Source organism: Bufo bufo, chromosome 11, assembly GCF_905171765.1.
Source record: "Bufo bufo chromosome 11, aBufBuf1.1, whole genome shotgun sequence".
In the NCBI taxonomy this organism is placed as follows: domain Eukaryota; kingdom Metazoa; phylum Chordata; class Amphibia; order Anura; family Bufonidae; genus Bufo; species Bufo bufo.
Genome location: NC_053399.1, coordinates 10,578,428 through 10,597,111, shown reverse-complemented (window position 1 = coordinate 10,597,111; position 18,684 = coordinate 10,578,428). Strand labels below are relative to the sequence as shown.

The 18,684-nt window shown below is 47.3% G+C and overlaps 1 protein-coding gene across 2 annotated transcripts in view; it reads right to left on the bottom strand.

Moving 5' to 3' along the window:
* ABHD12B (abhydrolase domain containing 12B) overlaps positions 1-18,684 on the bottom strand; it is a 46,892-nt gene that overhangs the window by 12,143 nt on the left and 16,065 nt on the right. For both annotated transcript variants that reach the window (XR_005774860.1, XM_040412209.1), the window contains exons 2-12: positions 11,924-12,066; positions 8,636-8,766; positions 8,112-8,214; positions 6,275-6,394; positions 4,033-4,063; positions 3,670-3,715; positions 3,461-3,590; positions 2,781-2,818; positions 1,876-1,955; positions 1,306-1,388; positions 550-628 (exon numbers count right to left, since the gene is read on the bottom strand). Coding sequence is in view for 1 of the 2 variants with exons in the window: in XM_040412209.1 (XP_040268143.1) it covers positions 550-628; positions 1,306-1,388; positions 1,876-1,955; positions 2,781-2,818; positions 3,461-3,590; positions 3,670-3,715; positions 4,033-4,063; positions 6,275-6,394; positions 8,112-8,214; positions 8,636-8,766; positions 11,924-12,009 (927 nt within the window). In the remaining variant the exon portion in view is untranslated. The remainder of the gene's footprint in view (positions 1-549; positions 629-1,305; positions 1,389-1,875; positions 1,956-2,780; positions 2,819-3,460; positions 3,591-3,669; positions 3,716-4,032; positions 4,064-6,274; positions 6,395-8,111; positions 8,215-8,635; positions 8,767-11,923; positions 12,067-18,684) is intronic.

The window sequence follows — 18,684 nt, the reverse complement described above, 5'->3', positions numbered from 1 at the left end:
GGGGACAGATCCGTTTTCACTAACACAATTTGGCACAATAGAAAACGGATCCGTCCCCCATTGACTTTCAATGGTGTTCAAGACGGATGCGTTTTGGCTGTTACAGATAATACAAACGGATGCGTTTGTGCAGATCCATGACGGATCCGCACCAAACACGAGTGTGAAAGTAGCCTTAGTTGCAATACCGCATTGAACCTGTAGACAGGTGTGGCACTATTTTTTGGCAGCAACCATGTTTTTTTCCAATCCTGGACAATGCGGTTTACTATTGGGGGGGGGGGGGGGGGGGGGGTTGCATAATCAGAAGAGTTATTTCAAAGGCAAGATTAGTAGCTAAGGTCAATAGTATTGGACATGCCCAGTTTTTGCCCACTATCAACTTCTGAAAGAAATGCAAACATTGGGGTCATAAATCCCAATTTCTTGGTTTGGGGTCATGACCAAGCCTTCGATGGGGGAGCAGACTAATGGCACGTGACTGGGTATGTTAACCCCAAACATAGCTGGGTGACCCTGGTGACTACCTGCTGACCCATCTTGGCTTACCTCTTTCCCCATCGATGATGGAACCACGTGGTCATCTTCTGCATGCAGGATCAGGAGGGGGCTGCTCAGCATTTTAATACTGCAGGTACAAGAGATGTTTACCTGTGTGAGTATTTTATCCCTCAATACTGCCTATAGGAAATGCAGCATGCTTATCATTGTATTTCTGTTACACGTAAAGGAATTGTTTTTCCAGAAATAGCGCCCCCCCATTCCATGGATTGTTTCTGGTATTGCAGTGTCAATGAAGTGGGTATAATGTGCAATACCAGAAACTGCCTGTAGCCAGGAGTGGCGCTATTTCTACTTTTATCTTTAATCTCTTACAACCTATGTATGTTAAAAAAAATATAAAAAAAAGTAAGTACCTCATTAAACCTAATAGCAAAATGCATGATAATCTAATTCTTTAACATCCTTGCGGAATCCAAATTTCACCACCCAGGGCCCTCATCTATTAGCCGGGGCCCAGAGCAGCTACTCTGGAGGACCCGACATGTCCATGTGTCGCACAGACCATGCATTCATTTGAAAAGGCATGGTGTAATACTTCATTTGTCCACTGGTGGCGCTGCAGAAGAATTGAGCACTTGCTGCCAGATTCTACCATAGATTACAGCTGATCGCTGGAGGTCTCCCTTCTTACAAAAAAAAAAAAAGGGATAATCCGACTTGGACAAGCCCTTTAACGTCTCCCCTGATTATGGAAACAAATGTTAGAATTATTTTTAAAGCTGCGGCATTGGAAATACTTACTTCTCGTCATTGGGAAACACGATATTGTCCAGTGCCATGGTTTCCAGAAAAAAATATTCAAATCCGGGGAAAATGTGATAAATCTAACAATAGAGGGAGAGACGGCGACGGAGAGTTTAGATTTGCCATTGAAATCAACGGAGATCGTCAGCAAGGAGACTAGGGCTCCGTGACAACTACATGACCACGGTGTTTTCCTTTAAGGGCTCATGCAGACGAATGTATTTTTTTATGCGTAACCATTCATTTCAATGGGTCCGCAAAAAAAAACGGAAGTTACTCCGTGTGCATTTCGTTTCCGTATGTCCGTTCCGCAAAATAAAAATAGAACATGTCCTATTATTCTCCACATTACAGACAAGGATAGGACTGGGGGCAGCTGTTCCGTTCCACAAAATACGGAATGCACACGGACGTCATCTGTATTTTTTGCGGATTGCAAAATGCATGAGCCCTAAGGGTGAGGTCCCCTTCACCCACTGCGACCAAAATGTCACCATGGAGTGTGAAGGTCCCGGGGAGAGAACTTTCCGCAGGGATTACCCGTCCCCCTGCACTGGTCCCACTTACCTTCCCAATGGGGTGAAATGCGCCGGCATCTCTGATGTTGGTGTATGGGGCCTCCAGGATCACCGCATCGGCCGGGTTACCTGCACCAGGGGGGGGGGAAGGGGGGAATCACAGAAAATGAACATTTGGGATTATTTTAGGGGCGCACAATATTCCATGGGGCCGCGAAAGGGCCACATGAAAGAGATATTCCATTTTCAGCAAAGAAATGTTATTTTCGTATAAAGAAAAAAAAGTTACATGGAATTCTTATATGCTCTGTGTACCAATTGCTCCATAGTGTCAAGATTTCTGCTTGCTTTCAGTGAATAGGAACCTTCATCTTCATCTGTGATGTTCGTGTGGTGATCCCACAGGTGCGAGGCTTGATACAAGACAGCGGCTGGAAAGCAGTCACACTCGGGCCCCGGTAGCTTAGGGGGCCCTACAAGGTAGCAGTATTATAGATGGGGGGGCCCTGGTCCAGCATTTGCCTTGTATGCCTCCTGAAGACAGGGCTGTGCGGTCACTGATGCACCTGTGTGTACAGGCCAGAGTGACCTTTGGATAAGCTTACTTTCAATGACTGCAAGCAGGGATCTTGAAAGCCAAAGTAGATTCAAAGGATTGCATGGGACAATGTAGCTGCACTTCAGTGCAACATACCATGTTCTAGACCTAGTCCCATGCAGCTGTGGGTTTGTTACAATGTATCAGTGTCAGCAATACTTAGGCTTGAATCTGTCATGAACCTGGATTATCAAACATTCTGGATTATTGAAAGGAGATGAATAAGAACAAAGGCTGGAGCCCCGAGGTCACTTATTCTGCTCCGTCCAGAAATGCGCCGGACTATCGAGATTTCCGTATTAGATGCCAGATTACCGGATTATTTTTTGCGCTTGGTGTCTTTCTGTCCCGCTCACCTCTTTCTTGCAGTTTTCGGGCTGCGTTTGTGGCTATGCTGTAATTATACAAAAACAGTGATAAAACAAATAATTGCATCCGTTCCTGGGAAAGCTGGGTGACTAGCAGGAAATATAAGCCATCTGCAGAACGCTCACCCTGGGCCTGGTAATTGGGGGGGGGGGGGGGGGGGGTTCTTAAAGGGCCCTGTATAAGAGGAGAGCAATATTATAATGGGGTGGCTGGGGAGGGTCTGATACAGATTTTGGAGCCTGAAGCCCCCGTCATGTGCTCCTTATGATACTGGCCCCTGTGACAGAGGGGCCTTTGGGGCTCGGTGAGGTTTCCACCCCTGCACCTCCTATAGCCTAGGGGTGGGCAACCTCCGGCACTCCAGCTGTTGTGAAACTAGAACTCCCAGCATGCATACTTGCTCTTCTCAGAACTCATAGATATAAATGGAGCATGCTGGGAATGGTAGTTTTTCCGACAGCTGGAGTGCCACCGGTTGCCCACCCCTGTATGGGAAAGCTGGGTGACGGACGCCCAATATGGCCACCACTGGGACTGAATGGCAGAGGTGCGGAGCTGTGGACGGATCCAGCGGAATCGGACAACCTCTGGGAGAGTTCTTATAGCGACCCTGTCACCAAGCTTTTCCAGAAGCAGATAGGACTAAGACCTTTAATAAGCTGCTCACCCAGTCCCGAGTGAATGTCCCCAGAGACACACGGGGTTTCCTCGGCTCCGAGCCTTCACCCATTCATACAAGTATATGGAGTCAGCGGTGACGCCCTCCTCGCTGGGCTGTCCGGTGGAGTCACCATAACCTGGAAAATCAGAAGGTGCAATAATCAACCTAGAACTTCAGCTCCGCAGAAGGTTAATACGTCCTATAACCGGACAAACCTCTGTAGTCCAGAGACAACACATGGAAGCCAGCTCTGCTGAGGACCTGCAAGAGAGATTCCACACATCGTCAGCAGGGGGCGCATAATACAGCCAACGCTCTGAGTGCCCCCATACACTGTACCAACTAGAGTGATGCCAGTATCCGTGCCCACTGAGGGCTCTAATAACAATGCCTGTGATACCATTAACAATGCAGCTGTAACTGTAGAGGATCAGACAGATCGGGTGCAGCCCTTGGTGCGGGGTGAGCCTGTGGTCACTGTTGGGCTTCACACATAGAATGCCCACCCTCCGTCTTCCCCCCATTGTCCCTTATTCATCACACTGCAGGGAAAATCCTATATAAGAACGGACACTTACCTTTATGAGCTGCACTCTATGATCGACAGCTCTGGAGGAAGAGTAATAGGTATTAATAGTCGACACTAATCTCCTAATACACTTACATGCACTCTACATTTGATGAATACAAGCCATTGCTCTCTGTTACCAGCCACTTGGAGAAGCTGAATTTAATCCCCCAATGATTACTTTATCCTACAGATTTCATTAAAGGCTATGGACCCCTGCAAAGTGGAAAAGGATTTTTACATAGGTCAGTGGTTTCATTCTGCAATCTTCATTCATTTTCAGACCCCAGACCGTTTACAACCTACTCCTCGTTTCAGACTTTTCCCTCTGTGGATGTGAGATCTGTGTGTCCAGGATGCTGCTGTCTTCACTGGCTCCTATGTACCAGCACAGCTTCATCCCAGAGTCTGCAGTACATGCTCTGCTTAAAGGCGTTGTACCACAAAAAAAAAAATCATATTCTTCATTTTTCAAACCAGCACCTGGATCTGAACACTTTTGTAATTTCATGTAATTAAAAATTTAGTATAGCCAGTAAGTTATTCAATAAAATGTATCTGAATAGCGCCACCTGCTGTTTAAAACGTCAACTGTCACCAGCCATATTTTCTGGCAGAAGCTGTTACAGTGAGACAGCTGCAGCAGAAAGGACACGTCCGCTGAGCTGTGAGATAGGGAAAAAGCTGCAAGAGAAAGGACACCACCCCACTCCCCGAGCTGCCAGACTGAAGATAAGCTAGCTGACCAATTGAAGCAATGAATGGGGAGATCTCTGGATCTATGTGAGGTTCGGTGCTGGTTCTAAGTTTGTTAGGAGGAGACTGTCATGTGCCATATGATGTGTTATTTCACATGTTTTATATCAATCATGGCATGACCCATTTAAGGTCCTACTACACTGCCCAATGTTCAGTGCGAATACTTTCCTCTCCACTGTGATCTGCTTTCCTTAGATACTTTCTCCCCTCTCCACACTCTCATCTGCTGGATACAACCATCTCCTTTTCCCTGCTGTTCTCTCTAAGGGCTCGTTCACACTAACATGTGAAGGCCGTGCCCGTGCTGTGCACCGCAAATTGCGGGCACTGTCCGTGAGGCAGGCGCACGGGGATCGCAGACCCATTTCGCGATCCTTCCGTTCTGCAAAAAGATAGAGCAAGTTCTATCTTTTTGCGGTGCGGAAGCACGGAACGGAACCCCAGAAAGCACTCCGTAGTGTTCCGTTCCGCATCTCCAGATTTGCGGACCCATTGAACTAAATGGGTCCGCATCAGTGATGCGGAATGGCCACGGAACGGTGCCCATGTATTGCGGATCTGCAAATGCGGTCCGCAATACGGCAATGGGCAGCACACGCCCGTGTGAACGAGCCCTAACACTGAGCAGTCAAGAACAGGAGCAGGAGCAGTGCTTTGACAGATTTTATGTCCGTTTCAGCAGCAGCAGCAGCAGCAGCAGCTAGAGGAAGGCCTTACACACACTCTACAGAAGCTGGTGGGAAATGTTCTATATAAACAACGGTCTCCATAGCCTTTAATAGCTCCTCTTACTACGATGTCACCTTTAAGGCCTCTTTCACACCATTTTTTTTTTCCGTTTTGCGGGCCGTTTTTTGCGTTCCGTATACGGAACCATTCATTTCAATGGTTCTGCAAAAAAACCGGAATGTACTCCATATGCATTCCGTTTCCGTTTTTCCGTTGAAAGATAGAACATGTCCTATTATTGCCCGCAAATTACGTTCCATGGCTCCATTCAAGTCAATGGGTCCGCAAAAAAACGGAACACATACGGAAATGCATCCGTATGTCTTCTGTATCCATTCCGTTTTTGCGGAACCATCTATTGAAAATGTTATGCCCAGCCCAATTTTTTCTATGTAATTACTGTATACTGTATATGCCATACGGAAAAACGGAACGGAAAAACGGAACAGAAACACAAGGGAAACAAAAAAACGGAACAACGGATTCGTGAAAAACGGACCGCAAAACACTGAAATAGGCCTCTTTCACACTACCGTATGGCTAAGAAGAAGGGCCACACATTTGTATAATGAATCCTCATTCTGGCCCCTATGCACTGAGGACAGACACGCTTGAGATGGGTGTGAGGCACAGTGCGGCTCGTGTCTCAGGCCGCCACTTTTGTGACAGATTGCAATCAGCGTCTTTGTTACTGTCGGCCCATTATACGATTTCGCAGAGGACTGTAATCAGATTCCTCTCGCAGCGGACGAGTCTGTAATCACCTGGTTCCTCCATTACCATGGAGATAAATTATAACCGGGTTGTCGTCTGACAGCGCTCGTTCATACCAGCGCTGGTCCTTGCCTTTCGCCTCCTCTCCCCTGCTGGCGGGCACCGTGTGCCTACAAGAGAGGAAGAGACCATGATTAATCAGGAGCGTCATGCGGGAGAGACATCACCGCTCAGCCCTCTGGTAACACTCATGGCTGCACAGGCGTCCTGTAAGATATAAACGTATACCTAGTGGCTGTGTATGAGGGCCTATATGGCGGCGCTATGCATACAGTGTGTGACTATATAGAAAACAGAGGGAAGATCGAGAGTGATACAAGATCGAGAAGAAAGAGAGATACAAGATCGAGAAGAAAGAGAGATACAAGATCGAGAGAGAAAGAGAGATACAAGATCGAGAAGAAAGAGAGATACAAGATCGAGAGAGAAAGAGAGATACAAGATCGAGAAGAAAAAGAGATACAAGATCGAGAAGAAAGGAAAGAAAGGAAAGATAGATCTGAGCGATAACACTCACCAAGAAGGAAAAGTCACAAGGTTAGGCAGATTGAGGGAGTAGGAGACGTCTCGGAGCTCTGCAGATGATGACATTTTCAGGTCGTGTAGGACGATTGTTCATTGTTGTACCAGTTATTGCCATTTGTCTCAAACTGAGAGGACAGAATCCTGCGAGGCCTTGGTTCATCACTCCAGCAGATCACTACGCGCCTAGGCTGAGATGTCAGCGCAGTTAATGCTGTGTGACCTGGTGGTTGGGAGAACATCAACAAACTGGAATGACAGCAAGAGGTGCAGAGAGGCGAACCACTGCCAGGACGGATCCTCTGATTAGAAGAATGGCGTGTAGTGATCCATTCTGTACTGCAAGTGGAATTAGACATCACATCCCAAGCCTAGGGCGGCAAACAGCGTCTACACGAACCATCAGTAGGCATCTGCACAGCATTGGGCTCCCAGACAGACGTCCAGATACAGGTGGTCCATTCACCTCATGCCACCGCTCTTAAAGGCTATCATGGTGCCCAGCAACATGGTGATGGAGGTCTGTCCTCTTCAGAAATGAGTCCTTCTTTTGTCTTGCATGTAACAAAAGTTGGGTATTGGTCTGGAGACCATGTGGTTAACACTATGAGGAGGCCTTCACAAGGGAATATCACCCTGGTCCTACTCCCGGGATTATGGTGTGGAGCGGCCTAAGGTACAGTAGCCGGACTCCTTTAGTCCTCATTTCGGGTACTAACAGCTTGGCGTTACATTGATTTGGTCGGGGAACCAGTGGTACTGCCATTTCTCCAAAGTGTCCCAGGATGGCCTAAACCTGCTGCAGTCTCCAGACTGTCTCCCATCAAGCACATCTGAGATGCTGCTGGTCTGCAACTACAAAGGGATCTGCCAGCAGCAGATCTTGATGATTTGCGTGCCCAAGTGCATTCAGTGTGGCAGAACATTCCTCAGACAACCATTAATAACCTCATTGATAGCAGCCAAGGCGTGGAGGAACGTGGATTTCTGCACATGGTGCTCATGCTCCATGCTGAATAAATTGAGACGTTTTGAATATCTTGTTTCCATTTTTTTATCATTTGCATATAACTAACATGTCTGTCAATCCTGTGATTTCTAGAATTCCAAGACGTTTTCTTCTTGGGGTTGCAGTTTCAATGTTGAGGAGTGCAGTAGATAGATGATAGATAGATATAATATAGATATGAGAGAGAAGAGATAGGATAGAAAGACAAACGTACAGACAGACGTACAGATAGATGGATGATAGACACGATAGATAGATAATCTGGTAATCTAGCAATGTTCTGCCCCATCACTCACCAGATTCCTAGAGTTATTCCTTCTTCTGAAGTCAGATAGAAGTTCACTGTGTGGTTCACGACTTCTCCTGGATTCTTTAGGTCCACGAACAGCGGAACTTTTACTGTGAAGACAATAAACATGTCATCGGTACAATGAGACGTGCGCTCCGGAGTGCCCAGGTCCTGACTGTTGGTTCTGTAGCCACCACTTCCGCTGTATTGACCCTACAACTAGAGATGAGCGAATTTCATATTTTGAAATTCGTTTGCGCTTTATTTGGTGGTAAAAGCAGAATTGCGTTATGGATTCCGTTACCACGGACCATAACGTAATTCTATGACGGAATGCATAACGGAAGACCTTTAGAGGCATTCCGTCATAATAGAAGTCTATGGGCTGCGTAACGGATCCGTCCAGTTTCTGTTATTCAGGAGAGGACTCCGCTGCTTACTTACTACTCCCTGCTGTATGCAGAGTACAGATGTCTGGTGCAGCCCGTGCTCTGCCACTGGAGCGTGTAACTTACTGGGTGTGGTACTTACCCATGTTCAAGTAAACCAGCTTGCCCACCAGTGCGGGAAACAGTCTAATGATAAACGGGACACATATGTAAATGGCGCCGAGGATTATCACACACGACTTTAGGTAGGACAACCCCCGAGAAGAAGAACGGCTGGAAAATAAATGTGCAGATATTAGGATTATTACATAGCACTGTGCAATCAGCTATACCAACCTATGTGCCATGGGGGATGTGCAGCTGCCAGGGGCGGACTGGAAACTTAAAGTGGCTCTGGAAAAAAAAAAAAAGACTAAAAGGAGGCCCCCGTGCTGTTGGCGGGTCCAAACTGACAGAAGGTGGGACAACACAAGTAGATGGGACCAACAATACCATAGTGCAGTACAAATACCGCCCCAGCAGAACCAAATACCATAATGCAGTACAAATACCACCGCAGCAGAGCCAAATACCATAGTGCAGTACAAATACCGCCCCAGCAGAACCAAATACCATAGTGCAGTTCAAATACCGCCCCAGCAGAACCAAATACCATAGTGCAGTACAAATACCACCGCAGCAGAACCTCATACCATAGTGCAGTACAAATACCACCGCAGCAGAACCAAATACCATAGTGCAGTACAAATACCACCGCAGCAGAACCAAATACCATAGTGCAGTACAAATACCACCGCAGCAGAACCTCATACCATAGTGCAGTACAAATACCACCGCAGCAGAACCAAATACCATAGTGCAGTACAAATACCACCGCAGCAGAACCAAATACCATAGTGCAGTACAAATACCACCGCAGCAGAACCTCATACCATAGTGCAGTACAAATACCACCCCAGCAGAACCAAATACCATAGTGCAGTACAAATACCACCCCAGCAGAACCAAATACCATAGTGCAGTACAAATACCACCGCAGCAGAACCAAATACCATAGTGCAGTACAAATACCACCCCAGCAGAACCAAATACCATAGTGCAGTACAAATACCACCCCAGCAGAACCAAATACCATAGTGCAGTACAAATACCACCCCAGCAGAACCAAATACCATAGTGCAGTACAAATACCACCCCAGCAGAACCAATTACCATAGTGCAGTACAAATACCACCCCAGCAGAACCAAATACCATAGTGCAGTACAAATACCACCCCAGCAGAACCAATTACCATAGTGCAGTACAAATACCACCCCAGCAGAACCAAATACCATAGTGCAGTACAAATACCACCGCAGCAGAACCTCATACCATAGTGCAGTACAAATACCACCCCAGCAGAACCAAATACCATAGTGCAGTACAAATACCACCCCAGCAGAACCAAATACCATAGTGCAGTACAAATACCGCCCCAGCAGAACCAAATACCATAGTGCAGTACAAATACCACCCCAGCAGAACCAAATACCATAGTGCAGTACAAAATACTGCCACCTGCATTGCAGTATTCAGCTGTATCACCGCCCCGAGGACTGATATAGGCGGCTCCTGAACCCCACTGTAGAGGCCGGCCAGGGGCATGAAATCCTCCTACGTTAATTATTTCTGAGTGTCTCAGATTGTTATGTACCTGGGCGGTGGCTGTGAGGGGGGCTCGGGTGGCCCCCTGGACATCAGCCCACCGGGACATCTCCCTTTAGGGTCTATGGCCAGGCTGCAGGCCTAAAGATTGTATGGAAGTCACCAGCTATGGATGATACTCGACAGGCATGATCGGGACTCCAGCTTAGCTGCATTGTCCGTTAGGGCCTGTGGAAGCCTGAAAACTGCCACCTGTTTCATCAGAGACTCGGACTGCTGCTCTTTCCATCCTCCATGCTTTACACTGCAGCTCTACTTGTTCAGTTTGGCTGCACGGGCTCAGCAAGACGTCAGAACATGGAGATCTGGTATAAAGGTTATTTCAGGGAAATATCTGATGGGAACATGATGCAACCCTGGACTGCTGAAGAAACCAAAATAGACTCTTCTTGAAGAACATCTGACAGTCACGTGACATGAAGGCCAAGATGTCTTCAGTCTCCCGAAGTGTCACAATGAGGGTCATGTGATGGGGTCAATCGAAAGCTTTGTAAGGGAATTGCTTATTCTGCGATTACCTCAATGATGGCTAATGGATCTAGGGGGCGCACACAAGATGTGGTGGGTTATGGGGGAATCGATTACAGCAAGGGCAGCGCTGAAAACATATCCATTTGTACTGCCTCTATAGACTTCAATGGGATCTTTATAAAGCCATAAGTGGTTAATGTTACTCCTTGGAGGGAGCTTTGACCCCTATACAGATATATTACATAATGAATCCACATTAATCATTTGGGATCTATTTAAATAAATTAAAACCCCTTCATCACCCTAGACCACCAGGGATGCTTCCATTAACCACTTTACTGCCCAAGACAACCAAAGATTGTACCGCTATACTGTGCAGGAACTATTATATATGGGGGCAATAAGGGTGTTAATAGGGAGCACTCTGCTGGCAGTCACCTGGCACTCTCTGCAGTGGGCGCTCGGGTGGTTTGGTAATACTGTGTGCAGGGAGTACTCCCCTGGCCATGTTCAGCGGGGGGATTTTGCTGCCTATCGCGTCTCTATTATTGGTGGCATTTAGGTTGTTATACATAAACATGTCATTTGTATACTGAATGGCGACATTATTTCTATAGTATGGCAGTGTTATTCAAGAGTATGGTATGGTGGTATTAATTATGTGCTCCATATGGCAGCATTATTCATGACTACTGTATGGTAGCATTAGTTATGTGTGCTGTATTATTTAGGAGTACATTGTATGTTGACATTTGTACCGTATGGCAGCATTATTTATGAAAACTGTCTAGTCAGAGTCCTTACAGTATGGCTATGTATAAGTACGGTATGGAGGCATCGTTTTGTGCACAGTATAGCAGTATACTATATGTACACTGTATCATGACATTATTAGAATTCTGTGGTAGTGTTATTTCTGAGTACTGTATAGTCACGTTCGTTATGTGTACTATATGGCAGTGTTATTTAGGAGTACGGTATGGAGACATTAGCTTTGTGCACAGTATTGTGGTATACTATATGTGCCCATTATAGTGAAGCTCTGACTATGTATAAAGCATGCGTGCTTCTAGGTGTATGTGTTGCCCCCTGAATCCCCTTCCTTACCCAATTCCTGCGTCGCCCACCCCCCGAGCGGCTCCTGCTCTTCCTGTGTCACATGCAGGCGGCAGAGACCATGGCACAGAACAAAGTACAAGTCAGTGAGTGGCTGATAGTGATGGGCTGTCGTCAGCACATGAGAAACTCACTCACCGGAGCTTAGACTTGGTTATCTTGGGGCTGTCGGCCTTGACCTGGGGTCCGGAGCCCCCTTTCTGGGATGGGTCCCTTCTTTTCATTCTTCTTCGGTCTGTCTTGCGTTCCTTTGTGTCAGGGGACTGATGAACAAACAGTCACTAGGTCAAAGGAGAAGCGATATCTTCACTTCCTCAGTAATTACAAGTGTCACAATCAGATCACGGTTAATACGACCAGGGTCCTAAAGACCAGGGCGTGCTGCTAAGGAAATCGCCTAGAAAGCAATTACATAATATCTATTATTACTAAATATTCTGGATTATCAGATGACAATAGAAAAACAAGCCAGATTTACCAGGGAGGCTTCAGATATAAAATGTGCCACCGCTATTTCAGTTCTTCAAAATCTCTGCTTACCATCAGTGAATGGAAGCATCCTTCAGAAGAATCTGTTCTTATGTTTACAAGGCTGGTTTGTTACAATGTATCAATGTTCTCTGCTAGCCAAACACATCAGCAGTACAAGTCAGTCGGTCTCAGTTGGATAGGTAATAAATGTAGTTTATACCCCCACCAGGTCCGTATTTACAACAAGGCACATTCCTGGGTCATCAGGAGGGAGGGGGCACTTCATAGACAAAACTAATGATTTATATTGCTTATCTCACCTTAAAGAAGTTATCCGATACCTAAAATATCCCCCCTTATATGGATTATATTTACCTGCTCCCCAGCACCTGCGTCGCTCCAGATCCCTGCACGGCCGCCGCTGTTAACTGCAGCAGCAAGTCAGGGGATTTAACCCTTAGGCCTCATGCACACGATTGTTGTTTTATTCCGTGTCCGTTGTTCCATTTTTTCGTGATTTTCTGCGGACCCATTTACTTTCAATGGGTCCGTTGAAAACTCGGCTAATGCACCGTTTGTCATCCGCGTCCGTGATCCGTGGTTCCAGTCCGTCCAAAAAATATAACCTGTCCTATTTTTTTCACGGAAAACGGTTCGCGGACCCATTCAAGTCAATGGGACCGTGAAAAAACGCGGAGGCACACAAGATTGTCATCCGCATCCGCGTCCGTTTTTTTTCCTATCATTTGCATGGCAAACTTGACTTAGACTTTTTTTTTACTTTCCTTCATATCTGGTGATCCTCCAAGAATAAAGGAAGACACACGGAAACAAAAACGGAAACGGATCACGGAACAACGGAACCCCATTTTGGGGAACGAAACACAACAACGGTCGTGTGCATGAGGCCTTACACTGCTTTCCTGAAGAGATTATCCGATATCTAAAATATCCCCCCCAATGCCCGGGCCCCTTGTATGGAGTATACTTGCCAGCTCCCCGGCGCCTGCATCTCCCCAGATACCTGCACGGCCGCCGCTGCCTCTCCTCATCGCTCGGATCAAAACATCCGGTGACGGGGGGAGCAGCCAATAGCAGGCCGCGACGAGCCCCCTTGAGATGCAGTGTCGGCCGTGCAGGTATCTGGGGAGATGCAGGCGCCGGGGAGCTGGTAAGTATAATCCATACAAGGGGCCCGGGCAGTGGGGGGGATATTTTAGATATCGGATAATCTCTTCAGGAAAGCAGTGTAAAGGTTAAATCCCCTGACTTGCTGCTGCAGTTAACAAAAGTAAATAAGGAGACATCAGAGCAGCCAGATGAGGAGAAATCAGAGCAGCCAGATGAGGAGACATCAGAGCAGCCAGATGAGGAGACATCAGAGCAGCCAGATGAGGAGAAATGTGAGGCCAGTATAGAAGCCATTGCCAACCAGCATAGAGGATTTCTCTGCCTGTCACACAGCAGACCGACCACCCAAGATCCACACAATGACATGAAAATAGTAAAACTCCTCAGTATAAAAAACAACAACGCAGCAGTCACAAAGTAAGGCCCCTTTCACACGAGCGTGACGGATCGGCTCTGGATACGTTCAGTGAAACTCGCACCATTTTGCAAGCAAGTTCAGTCAGTTTTGTCTGCGATTGCGTTCAGTTTTTTCTGCACGAGTGCAAAGCGTTTTTTAACTAAAGCCCCATTCACTTCTATGGGGCCAGGGCTGCGAGAAAAACGCAGAATATAGAACATGCTTCATTTGTCACGCAACGCAGAACTGATGCAGGAAAAAAAAAAAAAAAAACCTCATGTACACAGACTGATTGAAATTAATGGGTCAGGATACAGTGCGGGCGCTGCTATGCGTTCGCTCGTGTGAAAGGGGCCTAAAGGTGGCCATTCAGATAAGCAATGTTCAATTTGTTTGTGCTCAGGCTGGTAAACATGGAGGCATTTTTAGACGGGCCCCTCACAGATGAGGTCGGTGGTCAACATCCTTTAGTTTAGATACTGTATACCCTCAAGTCAGTAGGCAGCTATATCTGAACTAATAGGGGGCATGAGCACTAAATGTGCCACGAGCAGCACAAACTCTAAATACCGCCCTGATGCCCACCCCTTTAATAACAGACTGGTGGGGGGCTCAGCTAGGACCTTTTGGCACTTCCTCTCAGTCATCCTATTGAACACAATCAGCCTCTTCCTAAACTGAACTGGCTAACAACAGAGAACAATAGATTGTAGCAAATAGATCTGAAGTTGTATACAATGTATCAGTGTTCTCTATGGGAAAATTCTTCACACCTGGTTACTATAGAAACGCAATACAAGATATTCTTTGATTAAGGGCTCATGCACATGAACGTTGCCCGGCCGTAGCCGTGTTGCGGGCCGCATACAGGGGGTCCGCAATACACGGGCATCGGCCGTGTTCACCCCACACCACAGATCGCGGACCCATTCACTTCAATATGTCCGAAATCATGGAGATGCGGAACTGAGGCACGGATCGGAACCCCACGGAAGCAACACAGACTACTTTTTTGCAGTGCGGACTGACGGATGCGGATCGCGGACCCCATTCAAGTGAATGGGTCTGCGATCCGCAAACTGCTGCTCGACGGTCGTGCCCGTGCATTGCGGACCGCACGGAGCCTTTACGTTCGTGGGCATGAGCCCTTAATCTGGTGTACAGAGGATGGGGGAGGCTGATAGGAGTAGTTGTGCATGGAATATAAAATATATAGATGTAAGTCTCAGGAACACATCACACATGGATACCGGATTCAAACACCAGCACGGATCTGTTCGCACGGGAGTTAGGACTTCTTTCAATAACAAGCACTCAGTCTCCACTGATTTCTATGAGGTTCGTTGGGTATTTTATATATCTCATACACTTGTCATTTTATATAGCTTATACACTTTTTTTTGTAACCATGGACAGTCCAGTTGAAGGGGAAGTCTACCTAAATGTCATATGGATTAAGTCACAACCTGGGACTTTACTGAACCCCAAACGGCTACATCAATTTTAATGCCATCACTAGCAATACGATGTGATCGATTTAGTGATTTTTGTATTATTCTATGCCACTGTCCGTGACCTCGCCACCTAAAATACTGTGCTGCCATCTAGGTCTCACACCAGGTAATGCAAGAAACCAGTAGTGGCATGACCCTTGGCATGACCCTGACAGTCTGTGGTTCTTCAGCAGGTGGGGGTGCTATAACTCCCATCATGTCCTAGCAGCCCAGTGCTGTCACGGCCAGCTGGGGGTTGTAGTCTCCCTCCTGCCCCTGAGGCATACATTGCAGACCAGTCCTCTCCAGTCTGGTTGTTAGGGGATGAGTCTTGGTTCCCCTCGGAGTAAAACCGCTGGTTCATGCGGGGTTACAATATAAGCCGAAAGCGGCTAATCCGCCTATAGTTCTTCTCATTCACTGCGGATACAATTTTCAGATGAGCGTCCATCAGAAGAAATATCTCAGTGCATTAGCAGGACACGTAACGGGATTATTATCCGGTATAAGTCTCGAACTGGTCTTTTCTCTGCTTCTTAGTGAATTACAATGCGGTAACGCAGAGGATTGGGCAGCGGTTCCCCTGGTGCTCGGTATTCTCTAGACTTGGCACAGCAGAGGGGCATTACTAATAGTGGGGTCTAACTATTGGGGGCGCAGACTCACACACAGACCCCAAAGGTCCTCTGTCCTAGTGAGGAGACCAGTGCCATCAATGGGGGGGGGTTATAGGGTTTATGTTACAGATTTTGCATTGGTTACCCCCAGTGACATGGAGATGAAGAGGTTTCACCCAGGGGGCAAAAGACATGCCAATTAACTAGGATTATAAAACAACAGCACCAGAAGCTTCAACCTGCAGCATATGCCGGTTACACAGGTTAATTACCTGCCTTGTATTTCAGGCAGCCATAATAGGGCTACATTTTATGGTTACAGCATCCATAGGGGTCTGGCTGTTGCAACTGTAATATGGACCTTAAAAATGCTGTTGTAATAGAGCCGCCTGAGACAGAGCTCCACTCACACCCAGCAGTATGTTTGGGGGAAGGGAAACGAAGGGTACTGCACCCCGTCAGGCACCCAAAGTTTCTTGTAACCCTTTTACTGTCCCCCTGATGAACATAAAACTTCCCACGTGTTTTTACAGATTGCCATTAGATGGCAGCAGAGAGCCTATAGTGTGAGCTGGGGGTGGACCACGGGTGGTAAGCTGCCCAGGGGCATAGCTTTAGGTGGTGCAGAGGTGGCACTGGTACCTGAAAGGCCCCCATAAGAATACGCCGTTATTATAAATGGGGGCCTGTTGCAGATTTTGTATTGGCGCCCAGAAGCTTCAAAGTACGACTTCAAGTCAACGGTCCTCCAACTAGATGCAGTCGTCAGTGGGTTGTCTATAGGAATTTTTTCAGCTCATACAGATAAACGTGTGCCGGCAATGCCCGTGCTGTGCATCGCAAAGTGCGGTCCACAATGTACGGGCACCAAGCGTGTGCCCACCATTTGCGGATGATGTGGACCCAAGCACTTGAATGGGGTACACGATCTGCATCCAATGGTTCCGCAGTGCAAAAGAGTAGAGCATGCACGGACGGACAGAAAAGCCACGGAAACACTCCGCAGTGCATCCGTGGGCTTCCAATCCGTGCCTCCGTTCTGCACCACACCGTATATTCACGGCCAGTGCCTGTATATTGCGGACCGGCTGTTTGTGGCCTGCAATACGGGCACGGTCATGCGCATGAAGTCTGGAATTGTCATTCAAGCAATTCCCTAATGCAGGCATGCTCAACCTGCGGCCCTCCAGCTGTTGTAAAACTACAACTCCCACAATGCCCTGCTGTAGGCTGATAGCTGTAGGCTGTCCAGGCATGCTGGGAGTTGTAGTTTTGCAACAGCTGGAGGGCCGCAGGTTGAGCATGCCTGCCCTAATGTATCGGCTCTACAAACCCGCTGTATAAAGCTGCTTTGTCGCTGCCGGCGGATCTGCAGGACGGGATAATGATGGGAGAATGCCGCCGACATCGTGTGTTCATAATCTGCCCGTGACCTTGATTTTAGCCGGCGTCCTGTCTGTCGGAACGTTTGCTGGGAAAATCCAAGAATGGCAGCAGTGTACAATGGGGGAGGGGGCATTTATAGCGGAGGTCTCCTCATAAGGAGCAACTGGACCTTTTGGGCCCCCTCCGGCTCCAGTGCCCAAGTACAAACACAACCTCTACATCTCCCATAGTATAGGGATCAGCAACTTTTGGCACTCCAGCTGTTCGGAAACTACAACTCCCAGAATCCTCATTTCACTTCTATGGGAGTTACAAAAACAGTCGATTATGTGTGCATGCTGGGAGTTGTAGTTTCACAGCAGCTGGAGTGCCGAAGGTTGCTGATCCCTGTCCTATAGCAATGCCCCCGCGACATACATTGGAGGCTTGGGACAGATTTTGCACTTGACCCCCCTGTAGCAATTTTTCTCTACTGCCCAGAATTTTGTAGGGGTTGCTCCAAGATTAGAAAAACATGGCTGCTTTCTTAAAAAACAAAAAAAACAAAACAGCGCCACACCTGTTTACGGGTTGTGTCTGGTATTGCAGATGACCATTGAAGTGATTGAAGCTGAGCTGCAGTACCAGACATAACCCGTGGTCAGGCGTGGTGCCATGTTTTTTTCTACTCCAGGACAACCCCTTTAATAAGACAATATCGGACTGTGTTTTATTATATTATACACTTTGTCTCATCGCCTCAAGCCCCGACACAACGCTTCCCCTCCTGGGTGCTGCAATTAATTGCCCTGCTTTGTCAATGCAAATATCCCAGAAAGTGGCCATATGTTGTACTTCAGACATACAAGTGTTTTGTGGATTTTTGAACACGATGTTCACGGCGGCATCAATCCCAGACGCTCCTTTCGTATTGTTCTGCGGGAATCCATATGTTTCTGTCTTAATGGGCTCAGAGTCTCCTGGAGAACATTCATCATCCGGAGAAAAGCTGCGATGCCATCACAAGCTGCCCCATGAGATGCACCAGAGAAAGCACATTGCCACATTAGTAGGCAGCGAAGTTCATCACTCAATGCCAGGAAGCTGCAGCGAAGGCCGAGTTCACACTGGCGTTTTGAATTCCGTTTGCGAGATCCGTTTTAGGGATTTCACAAACGGTTCAAAACGGATCAGTTCAGCCCCAATGCATTCTGACTGGATAAGGATCCGTTCAGAATGCATCAGTTTGGCTCCGTTCCGCCTCCATTCCGCTCTGGATGCGGACACCAAAATGCTGCTTGCAGTGTTTTAGTGTCCGCCTGGCGATGCGGAGCCAAACGGATCCGTCCTGACTTACAATGTAAGTCAGGACGGATCCGTTTTCACTGACACAATATGGTGCAATTGAAAACGGATCCGTCCCCC